This window comes from Leptonotus elevatus, chromosome 10 (genome assembly GCF_054856555.1).
Source record: "Leptonotus elevatus isolate MCC_2025b chromosome 10, RoL_Lele_1.0, whole genome shotgun sequence".
NCBI lineage: Eukaryota > Metazoa > Chordata > Actinopteri > Syngnathiformes > Syngnathidae > Leptonotus > Leptonotus elevatus.
In genome coordinates this window covers 12,800,263-12,827,767 of record NC_141248.1, presented here as the reverse complement: position 1 = coordinate 12,827,767, position 27,505 = coordinate 12,800,263, and the positions used below count along the sequence as shown (strand labels likewise).

The window sequence follows — 27,505 nt, the reverse complement described above, 5'->3', positions numbered from 1 at the left end:
TGCGCGCGCACACACACACACATGACTCGTCTTGTAATCAATCATGAGAGAAATATCAGCTGGCTTCTCTCACCCTTTGTCGGGGTGAACAGTGATGGCGCGGGGCTTGTCCAAGCCCTGGGAGATAACGACATAGCGGAAGGAGCCATTCAGTCGGGCCACCTCAATCACGTCGAAGCCTTGATCTGTCCAGTAGATGTTTCCTGTAAGAAACCACGAGAATAAATAATGATGTTTTACAAATTCCTGGGAAGTGAGGATGGATGCGTTAATGAACTCCTTGTTCAAATACTTTAAGGCCCTAAGAATGGAGGTACTCTCCATAAAACATCTGCTGAAATCTACAATTCAATCATACCTTAACTGTTAAATCCACCTCTTAAGAAGACTCTGCCAGACCCCCAAAAATCTAGAATTTGACCAAGGGTCAGCAAACTTTTCTGTCAAAAGAGCCATTTTAGGCCAATTAAATAATTTTAAAAAATGTGTCTGGAGCCTCAAAACATTTGAAGATTGTGATGAAGGAAACCGTGTGTTGGTGTTAGTCTAATGTACTGAAGGTCCAAGAGCTAATTAGAACTGTACCATACAGAACACAAAAATATGACAGCAGTATCCAATATGTACACATTAATTTATCGTCGACCTTTCGTCTTCCGATTTTGGATAAAAAAAAAAAATAGGTGGGGCGGTTGGGTATGTTTTTCAGACTTCATTTTTCATACATATTTTTCAGACTTTTCTGCCTTTGAAATTTAATGGACATATTATGGGCATTTTCTGCCTCTTTTCTTCCTTTTTTCAACATTTGATGGCTATTTTTTTGACATTTTCTTTCTATCTTTAAAAAAAAAATTTTTATGGTAATTTGCAGGATTTCTTATTTTGTTTTTGGACATTTTATAGCTACTTTTTGAATGTTTTCTTTCTTTTATTTTTTTTTTAAATTTTTTAAAATAAAGTTTCTGACTTTTATGGCAATTCCAAAGATATATTATGGTAATTTACTGACTTTCTTTTGTTTTTGAACATTTTATGGCTACTTTTTGAACATTTTCTTTTCTGCCTTTTTTTCCCCAATTCTCATTTTTGGCAATTTCCTGACATTTTATAATAATAAAAAAAAAAATCTACCCTGTGTACCCTAGTGTAATTTTTGTAGGACTGCCATTTGTCTCACCTGCTATCCAGTCCACAGCTATCCCCTCCACCCTGCCAATGCCGTTAGTGACTACATCTTCTCTCCATGTTTGGTCTCGTTTGGCCCTGCTAATTGTGCTGAGGCCCATGTCCACCCAGTAGATCGTGTCATTGTCTGAGGACGAAAGGGACATGGATCAATATAAACTGTACGAGATTTCTGTCCATATGCGTTTTAATGAGAGTGTATATTTTCTCCGTTATAGGATTACCGGCATGGAAATCAATGCCCACAGCCAGCGAAGTGCCTGACACCGGCACCAGGGCATCAGACTTATCCGACGGGTCCAAAGGAATACCACGGATACCCTCGTGCACAGAGTATAGCAGGAAAGAGCCAACACCTACAGCAAATGCACACTCTTTAACAAACGCTTGATCCAATTAACACGCTCTTTAAAAGTGCATAATAGAGTGTAATGTGTCGCACCCTCGCAGGACTGCTGGCCTCTGCGCAGGCTGTATCCTGCAGTGCACATGCACGCTCTGGTGGTCGGGGAGGTGGGGAGACACAGCTGGGAGCAGTCACCATTGTTATTGCTACAAAGATTGGTGCCTAGAAACAAAAAAAAAGTACAAACACATAAAAACATAGAAAAGTCCAAATCTAAACAGATGTGCATCTGCTGAGATAAATAAGCGAGATGCTGGCAAAAGAAACAGACCTTAAATGGGTATCCCCCCCCCCTTTGACATCTATTTCTATGACATCAACCAAAACACATGGCTCAGAATTGTGAGGAAAAAAAATCTTGACATTTTAATAGGTCCATGTGCATCGAATAAGATTCAATACAAGAGCTGTATCGAAAAATCTGACTTTGATAAAAATAGGTAAAAGGGAAATTAATGTAACATCATTTATTATTGTAATTATGCGTACTTACAAGTATACAGCTCCAAATAAAACACTTATTTATTTATTTTAAATTTTTTATACAGTATAGGACCTTACCAGATCCTGCATTTCATTAATTGTGTTGCTATTGCTATCATCATTATGAGTATGTCAGGAGGTGTCCATACTTTCGCCTCCGAGGGCAGAATATAAAAAATAAAATAAAATAAAAGGATGCAAGGGATACTTTGACATTCTCCAACTCACACAATAAAACCAAACAACCAATGAATCTATCAATCTATCAATCTAACTATCGATCTATCTATTATAGTTACTTTAGTGTATTTTGTTTTTAGCAGTTTTCACTTTCTGTTGAAGGTGACAAGAAAAGCAGTTTTAGATTTTTCATAAACTCCACATTCAGAACCAAAATAGCAGTAATCTGTCACAAGATGACAATTTTTAAATCAGTGTTTACTTGAGGATCTTAATTAATCATTAATGTGATATAGTCACAAATCAGTCCTCAACTCAGACAGCAGAAAGGTGGAGGAAAGTACTGAATTATCTTTAGTATCTTAACTGAATCTACTTTACTCATGTGGCATTATAAAGAGAATTATTGTTATTCTTCTAGTTTGTATGCAATCTAGAAAAGCTCTATCAAGCTTTTTTGGAATAATTAACTAACACGCTTTTTCAACACCCAGTAGGAATGTCGGCATGTCACAAGTTATATTGTCATATGTTCTGAGGGTCACTAGAGAATGGCTGGCTGGTCACAAATGACCCCCAAGCCATAGTTGGAACACCACTATGCGTATGGGTATGAATGACAGTACGCACCTTTCTGTACAGTTTCATTGTATATTTTCATGTGCATCAACGGGGAGGTGCTGTTCCTCAAGATTTTCCAATTGCTGCCGTTGCTCTTGTCACATGTTCCTATCTGGTCAGTTCCTTGGTCGGCCCACCATAATTTATCACCTGCAGGATGAAGCACAGAATGACGACAGAGTAGAACCCCCCCCCCCCCCCCCCTTGACATTTTCAAATGATACCGAAATGAATGTTAGTTGCAAAGGCAAGAGAGACTTTACCCATGATGGCCAGAGCGGTAGCCTTGGTAAGCTTTCCCTTGACCCCTTCAAGTATTTCAAGCCCGGAGCCATCCAGCAGGCAGCGGTTGATGGTGCCGTTTCCTGAGCTGATCCAGTAAAGCTGCTCGGTGTCAAAGTCAATAGAGAGCCCTGTAAAACGAAAAAGATCTTTGGGGTTTAGTTCACATTTAACTCTTTCACATGCCATTGACGCCTATACACGTCAAAAATTCATTTGAACTATTTCTATTAGTTTAACATTTTTTTCCCCACTTTTGTTAACAAGAGTATGAAAACCTAGAATTTTTTTTAATAACCTTTTTTTTTTTAAAGAAAATATTATTAAAAATTAGGGGCGTCAGGCGATTAAATATTTGTAATTGTAATTAATCGCATGACTTCAATAGTTAACTCACGATTAATCACAAATTTTACATCTGTTCTAAATGTACAATTATTTTTTTTCTAGGTTTTCATACTCTTGTTAACAAAAGTGAGAAAAAAAAAGTTGAGCTAATATGAATAGTTCAAATGATTTTTTGACGTCTATAGCCGTCAATGGCAGTGAATGAGTTAATTTAACCCGTGTTTCACCAGGAAAGCTTAAGATCCTAAATAGCAGGTGTTAAGTTTCATGTTCATGCTAACAGACCCGAATGCTTTTGGTGGCGGTGTTGCATATGATCCACTAAGACTGCGATCTTTTGCTAAGATCCCAAATAACTGATGCTAAATTGTGTGTTCGCTCACGTTAACGGATTGTGTAACATTGCTTTTAAAACTAAAAACTTAGATAGGACTTAGACTTGGAATAGCTAGTGGATGTGCCATCGTCACGCTTTGCAAACAAAAAAAAGTGCAAAAAAAAAACATGATGAAGTTAAAGGTGCTGTCCGACATTTTTCTGGTGCCGTTTGTAAACACAGGAAGCCGAGGACAGCAGCCAACCAGTAACGAGAGTGAAATCAGCCCACCAATCAGGAGCAAGAGTTCGCACAGCCAAATTTGCATATCGTCGCTGTCCTGTGAAAAACACTTATAACTTAACTTAACGTTTTTGGTATGTCTGCGTTCAGTTTCATTCCAAAAACGTAAAAATGCAAGAAATGACAAAAATGGACATAAGTGTTTTTCACATAGCAGCGACGACATGCAGACAAGACACAGGAATCAAACTTCTCTAACATGTCCGCGGAAACAGTCCACTAAGCAGGAGGGGGCGTACGCACACAGCGAAATTTGCATATGCCACTGATAGTAGCTTGTCTCTGTGGCTTGGCTGGGAAAAAAATGAGGGGTGGGGGACCCAAAACTGTTTTTGCACCTAGGCCTTTCAGCATGATGCCACTGGGCATGACTCCTTCTTGTGACTGGCTTCAAGTGAGCCCTTAAATCAGTCAGAAGCTTCAGCTCACAATCAAATGTTTTCTTCATGCAAACCTTTATTAAATCAAGTCCTAAACATCTGTAACAATAGCGCTGTAAATAAATTTTTTATACTGAATCACTACATAATTTAACAGCGAAAATAAAGAACCCAACTACTAAAACATAAGCAATAAGTAGTTAATCTGCCACTTGAAGTTTTATCAAAATAAAATGAGCCAGTTCGAAGAAGATAATGCATGAAGGTCAATTTAGTTTGAAAGCCTCTTGCAATTTATTCCCCCCCAAAAAACGACAGCATCTTTAAGTGCTCTTTTACACAAACAGAATATAAATCAAAAAAATCAATACATCTGATTATAACTGTCTGGATATTTGCCACAAATAATCTCCGACAGCCGTGCGCATTGAGTCTGCAAGCGGTAAAAGCAGCGCTTCCAACTGGAGTGTGCACAATGCAATGATAAACTAAAGCCTTGAAATGGGCAATAAAGCTCAGGTTAGCAGTTAAAAAAAATCTTGTAAATAAATGAGAGAACATGGCGGCTATAGAACGATATGCTACTGTGCTATCTGTATAAATGTGTCATTTTTCATTGCAAGTGTTTCACTCTCCAGCACATAATCCTGGTCCCATGGCAACACAAGCCCAAGGATCATCCGAATAAATAAATAAAACAGCTCACTCACCAACAGGGCCTTTCTGGTCGGTGAATAGGACACTTTGGTTGCTGCCATCTGTGTTGGCAATGCTGATGTTATCCCCATCTGTCCAGTAGAGCTTCCTGAGGAAGGCAAACGGAGAGAATCAGTCAAGCTACAGCAGCTAAAAAGTTCCTTTATCCAAATTGGCACCAAAATCAATGGTCTCTTCCTTTGGTGGAAACCTGTGACGACTGAATAATGTGGCTATGAAAGCGTGCCGGATTTGACGAAAACGCATAGCATCAAGAATGCAGCGCTCCAAAATACATCAAGTGTCTGTGTTGCTGCCTGTCAACCCCAATTTATTTTGACAATAATATGTTCTATGAAGCCCCACTGCTTTAAATATGGTATTCTGGTTAATATGTGCGTTAGTGGAATATGAGTTAAGCAGCAAAATGCAGCCGTTTTTATCCATGTCGGGGGGCGGCCATTTTGCCACTTGCTGCCGACTGAAGATGACATCACAGTTGCTCAAGGCTCAGGTAACGACTAATCATAGCTCAGCTTCAGAAAACAGGTGAGCTGTGATTGGCCGTTGCCTGAGCCCTGAGCAACTGTGATGTCATCTTCAGTCGACAACAAGTGGCAAAATGGCCGCCATTTGATTTTGATTTTGCTGCATAACTTATATTCCACAAATGCAATATTAATCAGAATGTCATGTTTAGAATTAATGAGGTCACATATAACATATTATTGTCACGAAATGTTGAAGGTTGACTAGCACTTCAAAAGTTACATTCCCAATCACACTTAAGCTTCCACCACACCATTAATGTAATTGCTAAAATGCCTTCAATTCAAGTAACAACAGGATGTAGCAGAGTTTTGTCCCGCCCCCTTGACACTCGTTGCCTCTACACCCCCCTGATGCATTCATTGTGTTCGTGTCAGAAAGCGGACAAATGCATCTACCAGCATCTGGTCCTCATTTTCCCCCCACGTCAACAATGCTCACGTCGGAAACATTCCTCCGTTCAATTTTGCTTTTAAACACAGGACAAGTCTCAGAAAGACAGGAAGGAGCAGATAAAAGACAGAAAACCACAACGTTTGCTACACAATCTCCACTTTGTAATCCACCTCAAAAATAGAAAAGAAAAATTCTAGTATAAATACAGATGGTCCGTCTCTACTGTGCTGGTTAAGAGGGAGGCCAGGCAGGTTTGGTTTGCGGAGCTCAGCTGGGATTTGGTTTCAAGACACTAAGGAAAACAGACATTTGCTCAACACGAAAGGAGACGAAAGCAGAAATAGGGACAGACAGACTGTAAAAAAACGCAGAGACCAGTGGAGCGTAAATTTCTTGAAGAATGGAGCGAGACAGGAGGAAAGGACATGTTGCAGGTTAAAGGTGAGATCTGTGACGTTTCAAAGAGACATTTCAATAAGCTCTCCTTTGACAAAGTGTGACAGCTTCTATGTGCGACTCACCCCAAAATGGGATGCAGCACCAGGCAGTGGGGTTTGTCCAGACCCTGGATCACAGCGTTTTTGAACGAGCCGTCCAGTCTGGCAACATTAATCTGTTTCTTATTGGCGTCATAACTGGTCCAGAACAGATTCCTGGACACCCAGTCGACCGCAAGGCCATGAGCGTTGGGCAGATCTAAAGAGGGATAAACGCACAGTAGGCAAAATATCATCAACTACACTATTATTTACACTCTATACAATATGCAGTCGTACCTTGACTTACAAATGTAATTTAAGTTTTTTTTCTTTGATCTCATTAGCTTATTAAACATACATCAGGAAGTACAGTAAACCAGCCCTGCCTTTTAAAGGCATACGCACATGAACAGTTTTAGTTACTAGGTGTAGAATGCGTGCCGCTGGTGAACCGAAGTGAATAAAAAAATACCGCCCGCACTTCACATGCATATTTGTTAGTAATAGTAATTTAATACAGTGATATGGACTTTGACAATAAACGAGGGACTACTGTATATCAAGTAAATGTTCCCAATTGAAATGAACTGAAGTACATTAATCCGTTCCTGACCCTTGCCAAGCTTGTTTTTAAAGGGGTCAAATAAAAAAAAATCTTTATAATAATATGTTCTGCGCAGCCCCACTAGGCAGCAAAATCCACCTGTTTTTTATCCATCTCAGTGGGCGGCCATTTTGCCACTTTCTGTTGACCTGAATATGACATCACAGTTGCTCAGGGCTCAGGCAATGACCAATCATGGCTCACCTGTTTTCTGAGTATAGACATAAGACGTTAGGCAAGCTGAGCCGTGATTGGTCAGTCCCTGAGCCCTGAGCAACTGTGATGGCATTTTACAAAATGGCCGACCCTGATGGATACAAAAAGGTGGATTTTGCTGCTTAATTCATATGACATAACCGCAATGTTAATCAGAATGCCATGTGTAGTCTAGTGGGGGTGCATACAACATATTGTTGTAAAGAAAATGTTTTTGGGTTGACTTGCTCGTTAAGCGGTTTTATAAAACATGTTTTTTTGTATTTACTGAGTGACATCAAGAGCGTCTGAGCGTGAGCTGTGGCTTCGAGTTGCTCCTTGTAAGTGTTCTCATTTTGTAGTGAGGCTCTCCTTGCCCATGTGAAGGCATTAAATTACTTTAATTGCTCAATTTGTTTTTTACTTTTATATAAGCCCTACTTTTTTTTTTAATATATAGTCAAGGTACCACTGCACTCACTTTTTTGTACGATCTGAATGCTGTTTTAGTATAATAGTTTTACATGGACATTAATGAATGCATTATTTACGAGTCATACCAGCGGAGATCACAGTTTCAACTCCGGTGCCGTTAATGAAAGCTCTCTTGATGGTCTGAGTGCGGACGTCTGACCAGTAGATGCGATGCTCCAGAGCGTCGTAGTCCACCACCGTCACATTGTCGATGTCGGGCACAGTGAAGGAGATGATGTAATTGTAGTACGGGTTGTCTATGTCCACTCCTCGGATCTCAATTTGGCGAGCGTACAGCAGGAACTGACGAAACTCTGAGGGAGAGGGGGGGAGATGAGATGTTTTTTTTTTCTTCTCTTTGCGTCTCCAGAGACTTACGTAAACAATGGCTTTGTCATTACAGCTACTTGAATAAACAGTTCATGTTCCTGCAGCTTTTGCATCAATTGCGTCTGGCTGGCTAACCGGTTTGCACAGCGAGAAGCTATCCATTACAATTGCAACGGTCTCGCCAGTCCCATTATCACTTAACTGGCGCGGTAGCCAACAAATGATAGACAGGAAGAGAAGAAGTGCGAAAGAGAGAAGGAGGAGGGGAATAATAACAGTGTCAAGCTGGATCAGCCCAGCCAGGCGAAGTGTCGGGGGGGGGGGGGGGATGCCTGCATCAGACAAGAACGGGCCTCTCCATTCCATTACCCCCGAAGAGAATAGCAAACCCTGCCCTGAATACTAATCTCAAATGCCAACTGCACACACAGTCACTTCAATGGACACCAAAGCCGTCATCATAATGGCACCTCAAAGTGAAAAAAAAAAGAAGTCTTGTTTAATACCAGACCCCCGTTCGTTCTCACACACACTCATATATACATAAACAAAAATAAACTATCCAGCGAGGACAGGGATTCCATTCTCCTTTCAACAAGCAAGTGAGAGGGAATTACGAGAGAGTGAGTCGAGAATTCGTCTTCTGCTACAGTACGTGCGTGCGTGCGTGTGTGTGTGGGGGTGTGTGTGTGTGTGTGTGTGTGTGTGTGTGTTCACGCTTACCATAACAAGTGCGCTTGTCAGGCCCGAGTTTCATGAGGTGGGGGCAGCCACACGAGAACGTCTGATTGTAGTTGATGAGGCATAGATGAGTGCAGGGCTTCTTGCCATTTTTAGCTGCGCATGGGTTAGGCGCTGTAGAAAAATTGAATCACAAGCTTCATCATTTGTGGATCAAAGGCTACAGTACGAGGGGTACATAAGCCACTTATTTTGTCATTAGTGCTTCTCAGGGGACCTGAAGCTGCACCAGGATAATAGATGTTTGATTTCTGGGATACTGAAATTGTAATCTCGCGATCACATCAAGCATGACATCACTCACGTTTGCTAAAAGCTGAGGTTGAATGGAAACAAACTGCCATTTTCCAACAGACATTAATGCACATACAGAAGGAATGGATACATTTCTCCTGTCTCATGTAGTCCTCTCTATTGCCTCCCTTTATTTCATTTTTGCATCGGCTTTTGTCCCTCTCCATATGTCCTATGGGATGCAGTCTCTATTAGGGATGTAACGATATCCAAACATCACGATACGATATTTTCACGGTATGAAGGTCACAATATGATAATTAGCATGATATTGTGGGGAGGTTGGCGATATATAAAAAAGGTCACAAAAAAAAAAGAGCTCATACTAATAAAGAAAATCACAATATTGTGCTTTTGTACATGATAGCAATGCATATAAACAATCTACAATTTCTAACAACACTTAACTCATTCACTGCCATTGACGGCTATAGACGTAAAAAATTAATTTTAACTTTTTCTATTAGTTAATTTTTTTTCCCCACTTTTGTTAACAACAGTATGAAAACCTAGAAAAAAATATTGTACATTTAGAACAGACGTAAAATTTGTGATTAATCGTTTGAAGCCATGTGATTATTACAATTACAAATTTTAATCGCCTCACGGCCCTAATTTTTAATAATCTTTTCTTATTGACTTTTTTTTTTAAAGATGATTTAAAAAAAATTCTAGGTTTTCATACTCTTGTTAACAAAAGTGGGAAAAAAATGTAAACTAATAAAAATAGTTAAAATGAATTTTTGACGTTTATAGGCGTCAATGGCAGTGAATGAGTTAATATTGAGGCACTTACTTGCTAATGCACGCACGCATTGATTTCCTCCTCGGTTCACAAGCATATTGCGTTCCCCATTAGCGTGGATTTTAAACATAGAAGGGCCAAAACATGCACTGTGAAAATTTAACTGCACTAAACAAAACTAGCCACCAGAGGGTGCTAGAACTGCACAAATGGAAATCAACCTGACTTTTTAAACAGATGTGCTGCTTTGTTCATGAACTAAAACGTCCATATATTTTAGTCCAGTTATTAAGTAAAGACAATTTTCGTCTCATCTTCATTAGTTAACGAAAATGCTAACTGATTTAGTCCCAGTTATTGTTCATTAATGAGGGTTTTAGTCTTGTCTAATCTAGTTTTTGTCCGGTGAAAAATGTGTGTTGACCAAAATATTTTTATTCAGTTTTCTTTAACGAAATGTACACTGCACACAACAAGGGTTAATACTCTCAGCCAAAGAATGGCATGACCAAAACCATTGAAAACAATCCAAAACAGGTTCGCACGATAAACAATGAATATTAAAAAAAACATGGAAAAGTGCAGTCAAAAAGAAAATGACCACTAATTTTGTTGTAACAGTTTGCCAACTCACAGGCGCCTCTTTCATCTCCCACACACGCTCATTTGTTGATAAACAAAAAAGTGTGGGTCACGGATTGGGGTTGTGGTAGTCAAGTGGATGACTTCCAGCGTGGGTTCAGTTCCCACTCAGAACAGTGTGAATGGTTTTCTGTCTTGATTTGTGTGCTGTGTGATTGTATTTTACCCAAAGTCACTTGCTCATTTTTTGGTTGAATTGTGAAAGGCCTGTTCATTGTGAGTCCTTAGTTTTCATATTTGAAAAGGATAAAATCATACAATATCTGTACAACAACAAGAATAGAATGGAATTTTTAAAAAAATCAAGCCTTTCTACAGTGAGCTAAATTCAACTGTATATGTATACTGCATGTAATGTAAGTTTTCTTTTTTTTTTCCTCACCCTCGGGCTGTCTGGACGGATGGTAGACCTGGAGGTCAAAAGGTTGCGTGTTGGTCCTCTGGACGACGGTGACGTTGCTCCCAGTCCACTTGTTGGCCTTGGCCAACGTGTTCGTCCTCCAGTCGGTCCAGTAAACTTCACCGCCGTACATGGTGACAGCAAAGGGGTGGGACAGATACTCGTGGCCCCTCAGGACTTCAATCAGCCCAGAGCCGTCGTATTTAGCAGAATAAATGGCATCGGACCTACGATGAACAAAACCCGTTTAATTGGATTTCCCCCTTAATCCAAGGAATACGAGAGTATTTCCCGCCAAAAAAGCTCGTTGTGTTTGACCTGGCGTCAATCCAGAGGATGCGGCGCTCCAGATAATCAACAGTGAGTCCGTTTGGCCAGCCTCCATTGCCGGTTTCCTTGTGGATCGTCTTTCTGCCTTCGCCACTCATGGATGCGGCTTCGATCCTCGGTAAGCTGGCATCCCAGTCAGTCCAGAAGAGGATCCTGAGAAGAGTTGACGTTGAAGGAAATGGCTGTTTATATACTGTGTGCTTTGCAGCGCAGGTTGTTACCCATCACGGGGATCCAGCGCGATAGCGCGAGGATGCTCCACATCTCCAGCCAAGAGTGTCGTCCTCATGGTGCCATCCAGCTTGGCCACTTCAATTTGGTCCAGGTTGCTTTCCACCCAGTAAATGTTTCCTGCTATCCAGTCCACTGCCAGGCCCTCGGGGGTCGCCAGCCCGTATTGGATAACCACGTCGAAGCTGGTTAGAGCTTCACACGCACACAACAAAAACACATTGATGTGAATGTGAATCCATTTGTGGCATCGAATGGCCTCAAGAATTTGGTCCATGAGAAATTTGGTTTACAATAATAAAAAGAAAATCAAACATAATATCGTTTAACATTCCAATTGGGAGCTTCTTTTCTTAGACCGTTTGCACAATATTTTAACATTTATAGAGCATGGCTTTCAAATTTCACTGTGCCCCAAAGGAGAGTTTACTTTGCTTCAGGCTTTCCAAATTATGCAAATGTAATGTAATCCACCATTTTTTTTTCTGAGCTAACATTGCATTGCATTAACTCAAATACTACTTTTTAAATGTTTGGGAGGAAGCACAATCAGTTATTTGAATACACTGATTGTACTTGAAGTGAATTGCAGTGGCTGGCGGGCAATAATACCGAAGAAGAAAGATGGGGTTCATCAGCATCTTGGTCATAATTGACAAGCTAAGAATTTTTAAAATGCAGTTTATGGTCACAGAAGCCATCAGGAAGTCATATCACACTACGCTGACTGAATGTTTTTTTTTTAATGAGTATGGTGCTGCCTTCTCTGCAGCAAAACATTTCTGAAAATTCCTGATAGTTTACATAAAAAGACCTTCCAGCAAAACAAACACCCATTGTGAAACATAAACTGTTTACATTGGTTAACAGTTATGGCGCCATTAGCACTGGTTTATTACTTGTACCAAACGAATTATGCAGGAGTTGCTGTGGCGACCCCTAAAGGGACAAACTGAAAGTCGCAACGACAACTCAGAATTATTCCACTGCTTTTAGTGTTTTTGTAGGAATGGGTTTACAAAAAATAAATAGAATAATCGATATTAAATCGATTTTTCCTTTTCGAGCCTGATATGAATTCTTAAAACCATTAATCGATTATTTTAACTCAATTGCTCCAAAAACGTATAAATCCTTTCTATTTTAAATATTACCATGCTCCCAAAGACCATATTTTTACGTTTTTGTGTGTGTGTGTTTGTGTGTTAGAGCATACAGAAGGCTTTGATGCAGCCTCTGAACTGAGGAGAATGGTTGAAGAAATGGTAGTTAATACAAAAACGGCCAGCAGGTGGCAGCAGAGTGTAAGAGATCAACCAAGGCTTTGTTGCACCAAAGTTAATTTACCCACAGTTTTAAACAGATTTGTGAATTATTTGTACATTTGTACATTATTTGTGAATAATGATGAAACTTAGCAATATTCTAAAGCTAATTGCTGCAAAACGGAAACAGATAGAAATATACTTTTTTTTTCCTGATTAAAGAAGAGACTCTAATCTAATATTTTCCATGTTTTTAAAGCAATAGAACACAATAGTCTGAGGGCCTTGCAAAATCAGTCAAAATCCAGTAAAACAGCCGGGAGCGAAGGGGGTTGCTTCAGTGAAAATGGCTGGGAGTGAATGCGTTAATATCTACTTTTCACATAAATTCATAAGAAAATAGAATTTTCAAAGCCAATTTTTTACTGTTCACATTAATTGAAAATATTTTCTTACATTTATGAAAGACCTGACTTTTTGCATTTTAAGACAATTCAGAATCCTTTTAATTTATATTTACAATTTATTGAATTTGAATTATGAAAATATTTTCATCTCATCCTTGCTGATGTGAATGTTTGTGTTACACTAAGCAATCATAACGTGTTACTTTCATTAATAAACTAAATCATTTAAATAGTTACTGCTGCCGCAAAATTTAATTTGGAATTTAATGTTTGTGGAGTTTTGATCATGTTATTGATATTTAAGAAGAATTGATGTTCTATAATTAATCAATATCGGAATGAATTGAAGTGAATCGAATCAGAAAAAATCGAAATCGAATCGAACTGAACTCTCGTGAATCAAAATCTAATCGATTGAGGGAATTAGAATTGATACCCAGGCCCTAGTTTTTTACCATATTGTTTCACTACAAGTGTCAAGATACTTTGTACACGTTATCATATCAAAGTCAACATTTTGGTCCGACAACAACACAAATCTCACCCCCGTTCTCTGAGAGCTTCCCACGATAGATCTTATCCTCCACAACGTCAGTCCAATAGAGCGCACTCTCGCTGAGATGGAAATCCAGAGCGATGGTGTTTCTCAGACCAGGCACCAGCACGCTGAACTCTCCCTTATTGAGATCAATGCGGCGTATCTCATGGCGATTTGAGAAAATGATAAAGGGTTTAAAAGGATCTGTGGAAATGGAGGATAAAAGTCACAGGGCACATTTTTTAAAGGACACAGTCGACCAGATGGCAAATGGTTTAAGCCTCAGCGGGGCCACTTTTCAATGTGACTTATAAAAAGCAGTTCCACACCAACATGCCACTCATCCGCTGACGTAAAAGTACTCAAAACCTGGCCGGTTGCAACATAGCATAAATAAAACAGCGTATTTGTTTGTGTCTAGCGGGCAACAGGATGAATGAAAGGTCTGGTAGTAAAGCGCAGGATCATTCATCACGAGAACTGTGTTGGAAGAGACACTCTTTAACGGGATAATGGAATTTAAAGCGGATTCAAAGTGACTGAAAATAAAAGCATCTTCACTCATCTTCAGTACTTAATAGCACTTGAGATTCTTTGTATTTTACCCTCGTCTCAAGTATGCTTGTGTAAGTAACTCAGTATTCAATTTTTAGCCAGACTTTTTGGACACCTTGCCGGGAATAGAGCTACTTGTCATCACTCAAATGGTTCACTGAGGTCTTTCAACATTCCACAAACATTCCAAACAAATTTTTTTTTCCTACCGGTGCTCTTGCAGTTCTCCATATCGGGCTCCAGTTCCCATCCCTCATAGCAAGAACACTTCACACTAAACTTGTCCTGTTCGCAGCGCTGACTGCACTTGAGGTGTTTGGCACAGAAGCTCTGGATTTGACAGGTCTTGTTGTCTGAACGCAGCTCCATGCCCAGCGGGCAAGAACAAATCACACCCTCGCCAGGGGCCACGGTGCAATTATGGCTGCAGTGGCCATTGTCCAGAGAACACAAGTCTGGAAAAAAATAAAATAAAAAATAAAAAATAAAAAAAGGAATTCCAGACATGTTGGAACTGCCTATATGTATATACATAGCTGTATATAATATATACTGTACATACATAAATACATATATGCAAATACTGTTGTGTTTACATATTAGGGCTGTCAGTTGATTACAAATTTTAATTGTATTTAATCACATGATTTCCATAGTTAACTCGCGATTAATCGCAATTTAGTCGCACATTATATCTGTTCTTAAAGTACATTAAAATATTTTTTCAAGTTTTTCATACTCTTGTTAATTATTAAAGTGGACAAATATGGTTACCAAATACAAATGTGGTTGTATGTTTTCAACCATTGACAGGGTCATTTTAGAGTAAGTAAATCATGGTAAATTCATTTATATAGCGCTTTTCCACCTTAGATGGCCCTCAAAGAGCTTTACATTTGACTACTCTTTCACCTACTGACGCAGCATCAGGAACAACTGGTTGTTCAGTATCTTGCTCAAGGATACTTCGAAGTAGTCGCAATGGCATGGGATCGAACCCACAGCCTCAACTCTACCACTGAGCTACGCCGCCCCTATTTCGTAGTTATTTGTAGCAACAAATATATCAACACAACAGTTTAAAGGAGTGTAAATAATTGAGTCCTACATACACTAGGTGGCATTAGTGTTTCATGTTGGACATTGGTGACAGGAACAGTACATTTGTCTTTTCAAATTCAGAGCAATTGGTATTTGGAACCAACTCGTGGACTCCAAGCCACTTTGTTCATTGTAAATTACATTACCTAATTAAACTAGTCACCAGCCCCCACAAATAAATAGATTTTTAGCACTTTTATTATTGCTAAATTGCAATACAGTGACTTCCTTGTACAATGTTGCATGTAAAATAAAGCATGAACAACAATGTTTTTACATCAATTGTCTCTTAATTTTGAATGCTTCTGGACATCGTAATTAATGCTTTTCATTGCCATTTCAGGCCTTAATTTGAGCTAAATCCATTTAATGACTTTTAATGCTTTTAAATGGCCCTGTAATATTGTGTTTGTGGAACATGAATTAACACTATAACGTATCATATTAAATACAAGACATTTTGAGCCCTCTATTTAATGAGTATAATATTTTTTCCCCATTAAAACCCTGACGTATATCATCTGACACATGCATTGCACGGCTAAGCCATTAGAGGGCAGTATCACCCAGCTGATGGCTTTTCTGGCGACCTTGCAAGATTGCCCCAATTGAGAAAGGAGAGACACTTATATTTATTAATAGTAGGAAATGTTCTTTCTGATTTTTGGAAATACTAATATGTGTGATAAGTCTGTTTATTAATGTAATACAGCTATAAGTGTACACATTTAAAGCATTGTGACTGGATGTATCAAATATGACACAAATCAAAAGGAATATGTGGAAGTTGACGTAAAAAAAAAATGTGTTTGTTCAAAAGGACCAATTATTTACAAATAATCTGAATTTTCTCTCATGTATTTCATGGTTTATACGGTTAAGCAGCACAACACACCTGTTTTTTTTTTCCATCTCAGGGCGGGGATTTTGCCACATGCTGCCAGGGCTCGGTAATTAATGACCAATCACGGCTCACCTGTTTTCAGAGGCTGAGCTGTGATTGGTTGTTACTTGAGCCCTGAACAATTGTGATGACAATTTCAGTCGACAGCAAGATGGCCGCCGCCATGAGATGGAGAAAAACAAGTGGATTTTGTTGCTGCTCATTCCTGTTCCATTCTTGTTATTATTTTCTAGCTTCACATTTTTGGGAACTGTACAGCAGTTAAAAAAAAAATCTTTGTATTTCAAATTCACTTTGGAAAACATTGAGAGTTCTAGTACTGTTGCTAACATACAAAATATGAATGTGAGCAGTGACCATGTTCTGCAATGGCAACCAGCTATAAATCCAGTTCCACCAGTGGAATGCGATTATTTGACACTTCTTGGGGGTACAAAGATTTGGGTTTCCCTTGTTTTCATGTTTCCGGCACCAAAAACGAATGATTTGTTCCGTTGGTGCTTACCACAGAGCTTCTCATCTGAGCCATCTGGACAGTGTTCCGTGCCATCGCAAAGTTTCTCAGCAGGCAGGCAGATGGTGGAGTCGTTGGCGCACACATGGTGAGACAGTTTACACACCAGCGCCTCGCAATTTTCTTCGTCCGAATTGTCCTCGCAGTCGCTGTCTCCGTCGCACATCCAGGCTTTGCTGATGCACCGAGCTACAAAGACATGATTGTGTCACTTCCATAATCCCCACCAATTCATCCGCGGCAACGGCAGACTCCTCACCGGAGTCCCTGCAGCCGAATTTGACTGCCGGGTCACACATGTGCGTGACGCCCTCGCAGTTCTTCTCGTCACTCAGGTCCACGCAGTCGGTATCCCCGTCACAGCGCCAACGCAGGGGAATGCACAGGCCGTCCATGCGACATTGGAACTCGTCCGTGTGGCAGCCTCCGGGCGGACGAGTGGCTGCGGGGAAAGGCGCTATCACTCATCTCACATGTTCATCTCGTTCACACCAACAGCCGGCAGCTCGGGCAAGCTGTTTATCCAACACCAGACGCTCCTTGTTTAATCATTAAATGGTTTATTTTGTAAAAGTGATAAGGCGGCATGTTTATATAATAGTGATTTTATTAGGAAGCCAATTGGTTGGTTGTCTGCAGTCGTTTGTATTTTCCGTCAGGGACTGATCCAAGGATCTGTTAAATCTCCTGCCTAACATGTAAATATAAACTCTGGTTAGTACCAAATAGACTTAGCCAAGAGTCGAGAAAAAAAAAAAAAACAGAAGCAGCCGCCCCCTCACAACTACACAAGCGTTCCAAACAAACAGCAATTTGGTTCGCCAGTATTTTAACGCCAATGAAAGCCACTCCATGTGCAGCATGGGAAAACGGCAGCGCTTATCAGGACGAGTATGTTGGCATTCACGGCTGCTTGCCGTGATGAATGCTGCTATGAAGTGCAGTTATTGTCCAAGGCTACGGCTTTTACTGATAGACATAAAAAAAGAAAAAAGAAAAAGTGCCACTCTTCGCAGGCAGCAAAGACTTAATTTATACATTCCTCGAAGCATCTAATTTGTTCAGGGTCAGACTCTAATTTAGCTAACAGTTATTTAGATACGCTTGTTTTCTTGGTTTAATGAAACTAAACTAATTTGAACTAAACAAGAAGCGGGACATAAAAAATGTTAAGGATTTACTAAACTAATTTTCAGAGATGCTTACGTTCATCGTTCATTCCCGTTGAGTGCTTCCGCATTTTCGGCGAATGCTTTACGATGCAAAGCCTCGCTAAAATACCCGGAAATAGAGGGACCGTCTGTACTCATCCCGATTCAGACGTAAACCTGCTTCAAACGGTGCTCAGACAGGGTATTTTTTCGAGGCGTCGTCATCGACAGGAAGTGCCGATTAACGGAAATGCCCAGCTCTGCTCATTTTAACAATACCTTATTACAAAAATGTAAAAGTTGAAACAGTTGAACTAGAACCTCTGAAATTGTGTTGGAATGATATGAGATGCTAAACCAAAATACCAAAGAAAGTAATTAAATTAAGGGCTGTAATGTTGCTGAATGCACCGTCCTCCGATACCTAGGCATCAGCCCGATACCCGGATATTGGAAATGAGAAGAATAGAAAATTGCCATTAATTTGATGTGATTTTAGTGAGAAAAAATAAATAAATAAATAAATAAATAAATAATATATATATATATATATATATTTTTTTTTAATTACACTCTAAAAACAGTTGGGTCAAAAACAACCCGACTATGGGACAAAAATGGACCGATCCGCTACTTGGGTCTATTTGACCCAACTTTGAGTCAAGAAATGGGTCTTTTAGTGTAAAACAACTCATAAATATTGCTTAGATCCTTTACTTGTGTCAAAAAAATTGGGTCATTTTGTATAAAACAACCCATGAAGTTGGGTCAAATTGACCCATAAAGTGGATCGGTCCATTTTTGATCCATAATTGGGTGAGTGTATCTGTCATTTTTTGTGGGGGAAATTTTATTTTAAAGTATTAGTGGTATTTGTAATTGGTATCAGTATTGGTGACTACTCAAGAGTTGAGTACTCGCACTAACTAGTATTGGTCAAAAAAAAAAAAGTGGGATCGAACATCCCTAAATGTAAATATTCTCCTTAGTGCCAGGATGTAGGTGACATACGAGCAATCTGATTAGACGAGATCTTACACTTCAGAAACCAATAAGCGGGCTGAGAAATAATAATAGCTTATCTCTCTAAATTCACTTGTTGTTTTGTTTGGTAATTAATCTGGAGCCTGTAAACCTTCACACGAAGAAATGATAATGCCACTTCATCATCCTTGGTAAATCAGACAACAACGTGCGGTCATTTCATTGCATAATTCTTCATAACATTATCCTAATTTGCGGCCATCAATAGTCAACACCCTCTCAAGGGTCTTGTGTCGAAACCGTCCGAGATACTGACCCTGATTCGTGCAGTTTGCGTGGGTTTCATCGCTGTAGTCCCCGCAGTCATTATCGCCGTCACAAGTCCAATAATCCGGGATGCATCGGCCGCTGTTGCACTTGAACTGAGCGCTGGAACACGAATGGCTGCAGCCCGCTTCGTCGCTGTTGTCCCCGCAGTCATTATCTGAAAGGAAAATTCACTGTCACACGACTTGTTACAAATGTAGGAGGCGTCCACTGCCTGATAGAAACCCTTTGTAGGAGAGGGCTTTGAATATTAATGTTTTTTTGTTCACACACAGTAAACAGATTGCGTCTAACAAAATATGAATGATGAGAGTTTTAATAATGACTGAAACTGCATAGATCAGACCATGCACCATGAGGGTATGTACCCAGCGTTGATACATTGAGCTTGGCAGCGGAGCACGATAAGCAGTTTTTGCACCATTTCTAACCTGTCCTTTAGCACATTTATCGCGACAGAATCTAACGAAAATTGATTCTGCCCTGACGCTTCTTTTGATCGTTTGACCTGTCATTCTAAAATATCCAATTCGATTTTAGATCTAATTTAGCCCTGAACCTTCGTGCGGCGGCAGCAGCAGCAGCAGCGCGTGGCCATGTTTAAAGCCAAGCAAGCCTTTAATGGTTTGTTAGCCTGCCGGGCTAATCTACCAGCTGGGCGAGCGTGTTGGCTGCCGCGGTGCATGTTGATCTATGCACTAACCGGCCAGGTTTGGACAACGCAATTCATCAGAGCCGTCAGCACAATCCTTTTCTGAAAGACAGAACCAACGGAAGACACCAGAATGGGCGAATAGCACAGGACTAGATAGGAAAGAAAACACACAAATCTGCATGGTGACACAAAAGAGGACACGTGCCAGAAGGAGGCTGGCTGCTCAAACATGGAAATGGCAGACACACTGCGAGAGAGAGAGAGAGAGAGAGAGAGAGAGAGAGAGAGAGAGAGAGAGAGTAAAATCCGGGAGTGACACTCACCATTATCACAGCGCCAGTTAATGTTGATGCAACGTCCATTGTTGCAGGTAAATTGGGTGAGGGGGAAACACGTGGGGTAGGCTGTGCACACAAAAAGAGATAAGATCATTTTGCATACTGATAATGAATTTTTTAAAAGTAGAAATATCAAACTGTGAGCAAAGGTGGATTAACGCCATGTGTTGTGTGTGTGTGTTGAAAATGTACGTTTTTTTTTAAATGAATGTACATTTCCACTGCGATACAGCCACTTTCACACAAAAGTCCTAATAAATTGACCTGTACATTTTATTCTAAACAGAGTCTATTGGGTCCCACTCTAAACAGAGTAAAATTTACATTTGGAAGAGAGTAAAAAAAAGTGACAAACTGCACAAAGATCCTTTAAAATCAGAATTCTCACATTAAAGTCAGAATTCTGACTTTTAACTCAGAATTCTGACTTTTAAAGTGTGAATTCTGAGAATAAAGTGAGAATCCTGCCAACTTTAGTTTCTCTCTCTTCCGCACAAATTTAGTCAAAATCTCTCTCTGCAAAATTTACTTTGCAAAAAATCTTGAATCGTTTTTTTTTTTTTATGGGATTGGCAAATTACAAAAAAAATTCAAATCTCTGAATATTTTACTCTCTTCCAAGTGTAAACTTTAGACCAAATCGATTCTGTTTAGAGTAAAATTTACAGAATTTACCGGTGCCCGGTGGTTCCCTCTCCCCTCCCCCTTCCTCCCCCTTGCTGCCTCTCCCTCCTCGCCTCTCCCCGCCCGTCCTCCGCCTCCCTGTCCCCTCTCCCTCGTCGCCCTTCCTCCTCCTCTCCCCCTCTCCTTGCGTCCCTGCCGCTGCCCCCTGCCCTTCTTGTCGTCCCCTTCCCTCCTCCCTTCCCCTTCCCCGGTACGCCTTCCTTCCCCTCCCCTGGGCCGGGGGCTCCATCCATGGCCCGGGTCTCGGTGCTATGGGGGCCGGCGGGGGTGGCTGGGGTTTGGTGTCGTGCCCGCCCCGCTCCGGTGGGCGTCCTGACACCTCGGGCGGGACCCAGTATCCGGGGGGCGAGCCCTATCGCCCCGCCGGACGGGTCCCATATGCCCGCCGGGGTCCTGGTGGGGTGGGTGGGGGCTTGGTGGGCCGGTGCGCCTCCTGCCCCCGCCCGGTTGGGGGGGGCCCCGCTGGTCACACCTCTTAACTCACTACACTAGGTTTGCACAATACACTTTTATAGACATATAGGGCACATAACACACTTTGGGGGGTGGGGTAGGGTGGAAACACCGTCTTCACCCTACAACTCCCCTCCAATTTTAATACACCACACAACTTGTGGGTGGGGGGGGGGGGGCTTGGGGGCTTGTGGGGGTGCCATCGGTTGGGGGCCGCAGTATAGAGCAGTGCTGCGGTCCCCTGTCCGTGTCGCCACCCCCCCCCCCCCGCCCTATCTATTTTTTTTAATGCACCACATACACTCAGCAACATGCTTGGGTGGCGGGTGGATCGGAGCGTGGGAATATCATTTCCATCGGCTCCGGTTCACCTGCTCCTAATTTTAATGCACCACACACACACACTTGTATATACACTGGGTGGGGTCACATTCACGGTTTAGGGGTAGAGTTCGCCAGTCCGCGAGCTGGCGGACTCAGTAACAGGGGTTAATTTTCACAAAGAACGCTGGGGTGACGACCGGGGCCTTCCCCCGCTGGGCCTGGGGTTCGGGGGTGTCGGCCGCCCTCCGGTGCCCCCATCTCCCCCTTCTGCCCCCGGTGTTCCGTCCTTCCACACGGCGGGGGGTGGGGTGGGCGCGGCTGCCCTCTCCGCTCCGCTGTCCGGCCCCTCTTCGGCGCCGGTGCCTGGGTGCGGGTGGTCCCCGGGGGCTGGGGGTCGGGGGTTGGGGGGCTGCCGGTTGGTCGGGGTGGGGTCGGGGGGGGGGCGGCTTTGTTGGGGGGGGGCGGTGGTGGGGGTTGCGGGGTGGGGGGGTGCTGGGGGTGGGGGGTGTCTGGGGGATTGGGGGCATGGGGGCGGCTGGGGCTGGGTTGGGGTGGGTGGCGGGGGGTGGATGGGGGGCGGGGGGTGGTGGGGGGGCGGGGGTTGGGGGCCGGTGGGGTGCCTGGTGGGCCTGCAGTGCCCCGTCCTGCTGCGTTGGGCCGGGGGCGCGGGCCGTGTTGGGGCGGGGGGCGCTCCTGCTCCTGGGTTTGCTCTCCGGCCGGTGGCCCTGGTGGGGCCCGGGGGTCGTCCTTTGGCGCTGCCGCGGCCTGGGGGGCCCTGAGGTGTTGCGCTTGCTCTGTTCCGGCGGGGGTCGACGGCTCCCCTCTTTGGTGGAGATTTTCATGCATGCCAGATCCACCACACCAGCATCTACCGAAACTCAGACACAATCTGTTTCCTCCTCAGGTTATTGAATCGGTGGAGGCTGGTGTCTCGGATCTCACGCGGCTTCGTCTGTCCTTCCTTCCTTTTCTCGGTCTCTCCGTTGGTCTCTTGAGGCCTCCCTGACTTTATGTTTTTTGGATTTGTTGGGGTCTGGATGTTTCTTGGGCTGGGGAGGAGTTCTGGTGGGGGGTGTCTGGTCGGTGCTGGATTTCACCTTCCTTGGTTTTCTTCGGTCCCCTCGGGTCTCCTGGTGTTCGATTTAGGTGAACGGTATAAGATTTTTTTTTTCTAATAGGTTTTCTGGTGAGCTAACAAACACACGCACGCACGCACGCACACACACATACTCACCCACACACACAAAAAAAAAAAAAAAGGTATGTATGTATGTATGTATATATGTATATATGTATGTATATATGTGTATATATATATTTAAAAAAAAAAAAAAAAAAAAAAAAAAGAGCAATGATGATGACATTTCCGAATGAACAATACTGAGCTCTAAAAAAAAAAAAAAAAAGAAAAAAAAAAAAAAAAGAATTTACCGAGCAGATACATAACAATAGTGCTTGAAAATAAATAAATAAATACAAATGTAGAGGAAATTGTTGGAATTCATCCTTTAAAGCAGGGGTGTCAAAATAATATTTTTTGTGGGCCACATCGTAAATATGTTTTCCGTCGGAGGGTCGTCATGACTGTGAACTCATACAATGTGTGCTTGCTTCATATTATTACATACTGTTTACACGACAACTTGATGGATAATTAGTTCTGAAATCAGAAAGAAAATAATAATTTTAAAAGGAAGATGCTTGCAATATATAAAAAAAAATTTTTTAAAGTGAAGAAAGGGAAGTCAACATGCACAACATTATTTGCCTTAGTGGGCCACATAAAATGATGTGGCGGGCCGAATCTAGCCCTCGGACCTAGACTTTGACAGCTGTTAGAGGATGGAAAAACCTGTGACTGGGATCAAGCTTTCTGACAATGGGCAGCACATTTCGCTTCAGAATGCATTGATTCAAGACACTCTGTGCCGGATGCAACAAAGCGGCCATATAACATCAGCTAGTTCCCTCCGTGTGTCACAAAAGGTAGAGTGTTCCTTTCCCAAAAACCTCCAATTTATCTTATCTATCCAGCAGAGATTTTCTCAGAGGCTTTGTGGCTTGTCAATACTAGAACACCCCAGCCTCATCCTTTCAAGTTATTTCAGTGACCATTGTGATTTTTTTTTCTTTAAAAAAAAAAAAGCGCATTCACCTGCGCCTTGCAAAAAGAATTCGCCGAGGTGGGACATAAGTGAGAGTTTGCACAAATATTGCCACTTCCTGCATTAAGATAATTGCCGATGTCAGCGAAAAAGCAAACGTTACGTTCTCCGCCTGTGTAATGTATTTCATACTACCTGTGAAGCCATCGTATTTTCGTGTCACCTTTGACCCCCATCCCCCCTTAAACACGGGGCAGCTGGTAACGGATTGACCCACCGCAAGAGGCAGGCTCATCAGACCGATCCCCGCAATCGTCATCCAGGTCGCACGTCCAGGAGATGGGGATGCAGCGCCCGCTGGCGCACGAGTACTGATTGGGCGGGCATGTGCGAGCTGAAAGGCAACGCAACAAGAACTGAGCAAAAAAGGTGAGCGCGAATCCGCCGGATTCTCCTTCGTCTGACTACCTGAACAGGTGGTGTTGGATTCATCCTCATCGTTGCCACAGTCATTGTCGCCGTCACACAACCAGCGCAGGGGAATGCAGCGGTTGTTCTGGCACTTAAACCTGTCGGTGGGGCAAGTGTGCTGGTCTGGATAAGAGAAAAGAAACAAATGAGAGGTGGGCTGGAGAGATATGCAAATTCGTTGAAAGGGGGAAGCAGAGAGGAAGTTTTACACTAACTTCGATCAGTGTCATAAATTGGAAGCAACGACCCTCTGAGGTGTACGGTATGTGTCTGTGTGTGCGTGCATGCTAACTCACGGCACAGCTCGGGAGCCTCATCGCTGTTGTCCAGGCAGTCGTTGTCGCCATCGCACTTCCAGCGCTCCTGGATGCAGCGATTATTCTTACAGGCAAACTCTCCGGGCTGACATTGAGGTGGCGGCACGTAAGACGGGTTGGCTGCGGATGGCAAAAAGAATCATTGGGGGGGGGGGGAACAAAGTAAAAAAAAGTAAACTGGTAAAAGTAGAGGTATATACAATGTGTGTCCAGATTTTATTTATTTATTTCTACTTATTATATTCATATATTATCATTTATTTCATATTCCAAATCCACAAAAAATGTATTAGGCCTACTCACATTATGGTATAGGGCAGTATAAGCTATCCATCTAGTGATGATTGGTGATATTACAACTTAAAGCTTCAGTCCACCCCTGCATATACACAGTTTGGTACTTGCAGATTCGCATATTCTGGGATTTTTTTCCTCAAATTTTTGTTTTAATATTTAGGATCTTCCCCGTGTTTTTTCTGTAACAATTTCTCTCCGTTTCTCGTGGAAAAAGTATATTGAATGTTTATCAGCGTTATTTAAAGATTTTGGGGGGGAAGTGTTAAAAAATAAAAATGTTCTCCGCCCTTGATTATTTTTTTTTAATTAATTAATTAATTAAAATTTTAAAAAGTTTTTTTTTTTGTTTATTAACCAAGGGCCACTCAGAGAATTACAAAAATATATATATATTTAAAAGATTTGTATACATTTTTTTATGAATCAAGGGCCACTCAGAGTGTGGTGGCGGGCCGCATGCCCATCCCTGGCATAAAGTAATTGCAAAGAGTTGATACTTGCCTTTGCAGCTGGTGTTGTCAGTGGAATCGAGTATTTGGTCTTCTGCACAAGCACACTGCCTGCCCCCTGGTATGGCCAAGCAGAGACTGGTGCAACCTCCGTTGTGCACACGACAAGCATTAGAACCTGGAGATCACGAACGTGAAGAACGTACTTACTGAGACCAGAGACAACAAATACCAGAACCGGCTTGTATGCGAGACAGTCTACCTTGCTGTTGCTGAGCATCATACATGCGTATTTCAAAAATGGGCGGCCTTTCATTGCGCAGCAGGGTGGCAGTGCTCGTGGTGGTGTCCAACTTGTAAATGCTGCCACTCCGATACTCGTTCCAGAACAAAAAGTGCTTATAGTGGCAGAGACCAAAAGCGTGGTTCAGCTCCTGACCCTCGTACACCGTCTACCATGTGAGGAAAAAAGTGGAGAGAGGATTAGATGTGACAGTAATGACCTTTCCTCTAACGTCTGCCTGTTTCCAGCTAATGATGCTAGAAATCGAGGCTGTTAACATTTTGGGGCCTAATACCGAACAACCATTAAAACACCTGAGAACAAAAGGCTTCCTCTTTGATTTGTAGCCACTTCATAAAAACAAATAAAGACATTTGGGTAGAGTTCGCATTTGAAAATATCTTTAAAGTATGTGCAAGTATCACAATAAACAAAACAGTTTGTATTTAAAGAGGAAGTCAACCCCCAAATTGATTTTTTTGACAATAATATGTTCTATGCAGCCTCACTAGTCTAAACATGGTATTCTGGTTAATATTGCGTAAGTAGAATATGAATTAAGCAGCAAAATCCATCTCAAGGAGCGGCCATTTTGCCACTTGCTGTCGACTAAAAGCAAGTGGCAAAATGGCCGCCCCCTGTCAAAAAATGTTTAAGGTTGACTTCCACTTTAAAATGGCTAAAAACAAACACCAATATGAATGATAAACTATACATGTCACTAAAATGTGCCACTTCTTCACGATTACTTCCTTATAAGGTCACTAACAGAGAAAACACTGTTAGTACCAAAGCTAAGCTAGGCTAAAGTGCTTCAATAACAGCGATAGTGTCCAGTTCTGACCTTGCGTTCTGAGGTGTTGAGGTAGACCATCTCGATGCGGTCGTAGTAGGCGTCCACCCAGTACAGGATACCCTGTGGGATGTCCAGGCTCAGGCCGTTAGGCCACAGCACCGTTTTGCTGGTGAGGAAAACGTTCCTGTTGGAGCCGTCCATCCAAGCGCGTTCAATTTTTCCACGTTTGCTCTCCTTGGGATCCTCCTCCCAGTCTGTCCAGTACATCCACCTGTAGGCAGAGGAGAATAGTTTGGTGACGTTGCAGATTATAGTCTTCTGGGAAGACATTCTACCAGATTTTGCATTGTATCTGTGGGATTTTTCATCCCTAGTATTTTGTTTTTGCACAGAAAACACAGCCAAAGAAGGGAGCCTTCAAGGGCAAATTCATGCTAAAACAGAAAATTTCCTTCCCCAGCCTGTTTCCATAATATGCTGAAGAATCTAAATTCAAAACGAAGATAAAGCTTCTGAGCGATTAATTGATCGAAAGGTCTGTCTCAATACTTTTGCTCATACGATGTGTTTCCTTTCCCCATCTGTCTTAATTTCCCTTCCTTCTGCAAATGTCCTTTCTTCCTGCCTTTTCTTCCGCAGCCTGATGGATTTCAGGCATTAGTGCAGGCTAGTGCCTTTCCCATGGGTAGCGCCGTCAACACACATCACGGCAGCAAACCAGCGAGCGTGTGCGCGCGTGCGTCAATGCGTGTCTGTCTGCATACGTGCGTGTGCGTGTGCGTGTGCATGCGTGTATTTTCAAGCGCGTATTTCTCAAGAGAGCCCGGGGAGGTCAAGATAATAAGACTCATCCATACACTGGCAGATTATGCTCGGTATGACAGCGTGAGAGACAGACCCGCGTGTTACTAAGTCATTGGAGAGAGATACAGCAGATATAAAAAGTCTAAACACCCTTATCCAAAATATGTTTG

General features: G+C 42.0%; 1 protein-coding gene across 5 annotated transcripts in view; it reads right to left on the bottom strand.

The window, feature by feature from the left end:
- Nucleotides 1-27,505, bottom strand: part of LOC147167127 (low-density lipoprotein receptor-related protein 1-like) — a 120,818-nt gene that overhangs the window by 34,223 nt on the left and 59,090 nt on the right. For all 5 annotated transcript variants that reach the window (XR_015096305.1, XM_086087323.1, XM_086087324.1 and 2 more), the window contains exons 13-37: nt 26,580-26,802; nt 25,715-25,904; nt 25,505-25,630; nt 24,686-24,826; nt 24,387-24,512; nt 24,196-24,312; nt 20,338-20,418; nt 19,349-19,516; nt 17,157-17,339; nt 16,889-17,086; nt 14,588-14,833; nt 13,830-14,027; nt 11,604-11,808; nt 11,371-11,535; nt 11,035-11,279; nt 8,954-9,085; nt 7,987-8,214; nt 6,670-6,844; nt 5,218-5,312; nt 3,142-3,291; nt 2,888-3,028; nt 1,631-1,756; nt 1,413-1,544; nt 1,181-1,315; nt 74-203 (exon numbers count right to left, since the gene is read on the bottom strand). Coding sequence is in view for 4 of the 5 variants with exons in the window: in XM_086087323.1 (XP_085943449.1) it covers nt 74-203; nt 1,181-1,315; nt 1,413-1,544; nt 1,631-1,756; nt 2,888-3,028; nt 3,142-3,291; nt 5,218-5,312; nt 6,670-6,844; nt 7,987-8,214; nt 8,954-9,085; nt 11,035-11,279; nt 11,371-11,535; nt 11,604-11,808; nt 13,830-14,027; nt 14,588-14,833; nt 16,889-17,086; nt 17,157-17,339; nt 19,349-19,516; nt 20,338-20,418; nt 24,196-24,312; nt 24,387-24,512; nt 24,686-24,826; nt 25,505-25,630; nt 25,715-25,904; nt 26,580-26,802 (4,056 nt within the window). In the remaining variant the exon portion in view is untranslated. The remainder of the gene's footprint in view (nt 1-73; nt 204-1,180; nt 1,316-1,412; nt 1,545-1,630; nt 1,757-2,887; nt 3,029-3,141; nt 3,292-5,217; nt 5,313-6,669; nt 6,845-7,986; nt 8,215-8,953; nt 9,086-11,034; nt 11,280-11,370; nt 11,536-11,603; nt 11,809-13,829; nt 14,028-14,587; nt 14,834-16,888; nt 17,087-17,156; nt 17,340-19,348; nt 19,517-20,337; nt 20,419-24,195; nt 24,313-24,386; nt 24,513-24,685; nt 24,827-25,504; nt 25,631-25,714; nt 25,905-26,579; nt 26,803-27,505) is intronic.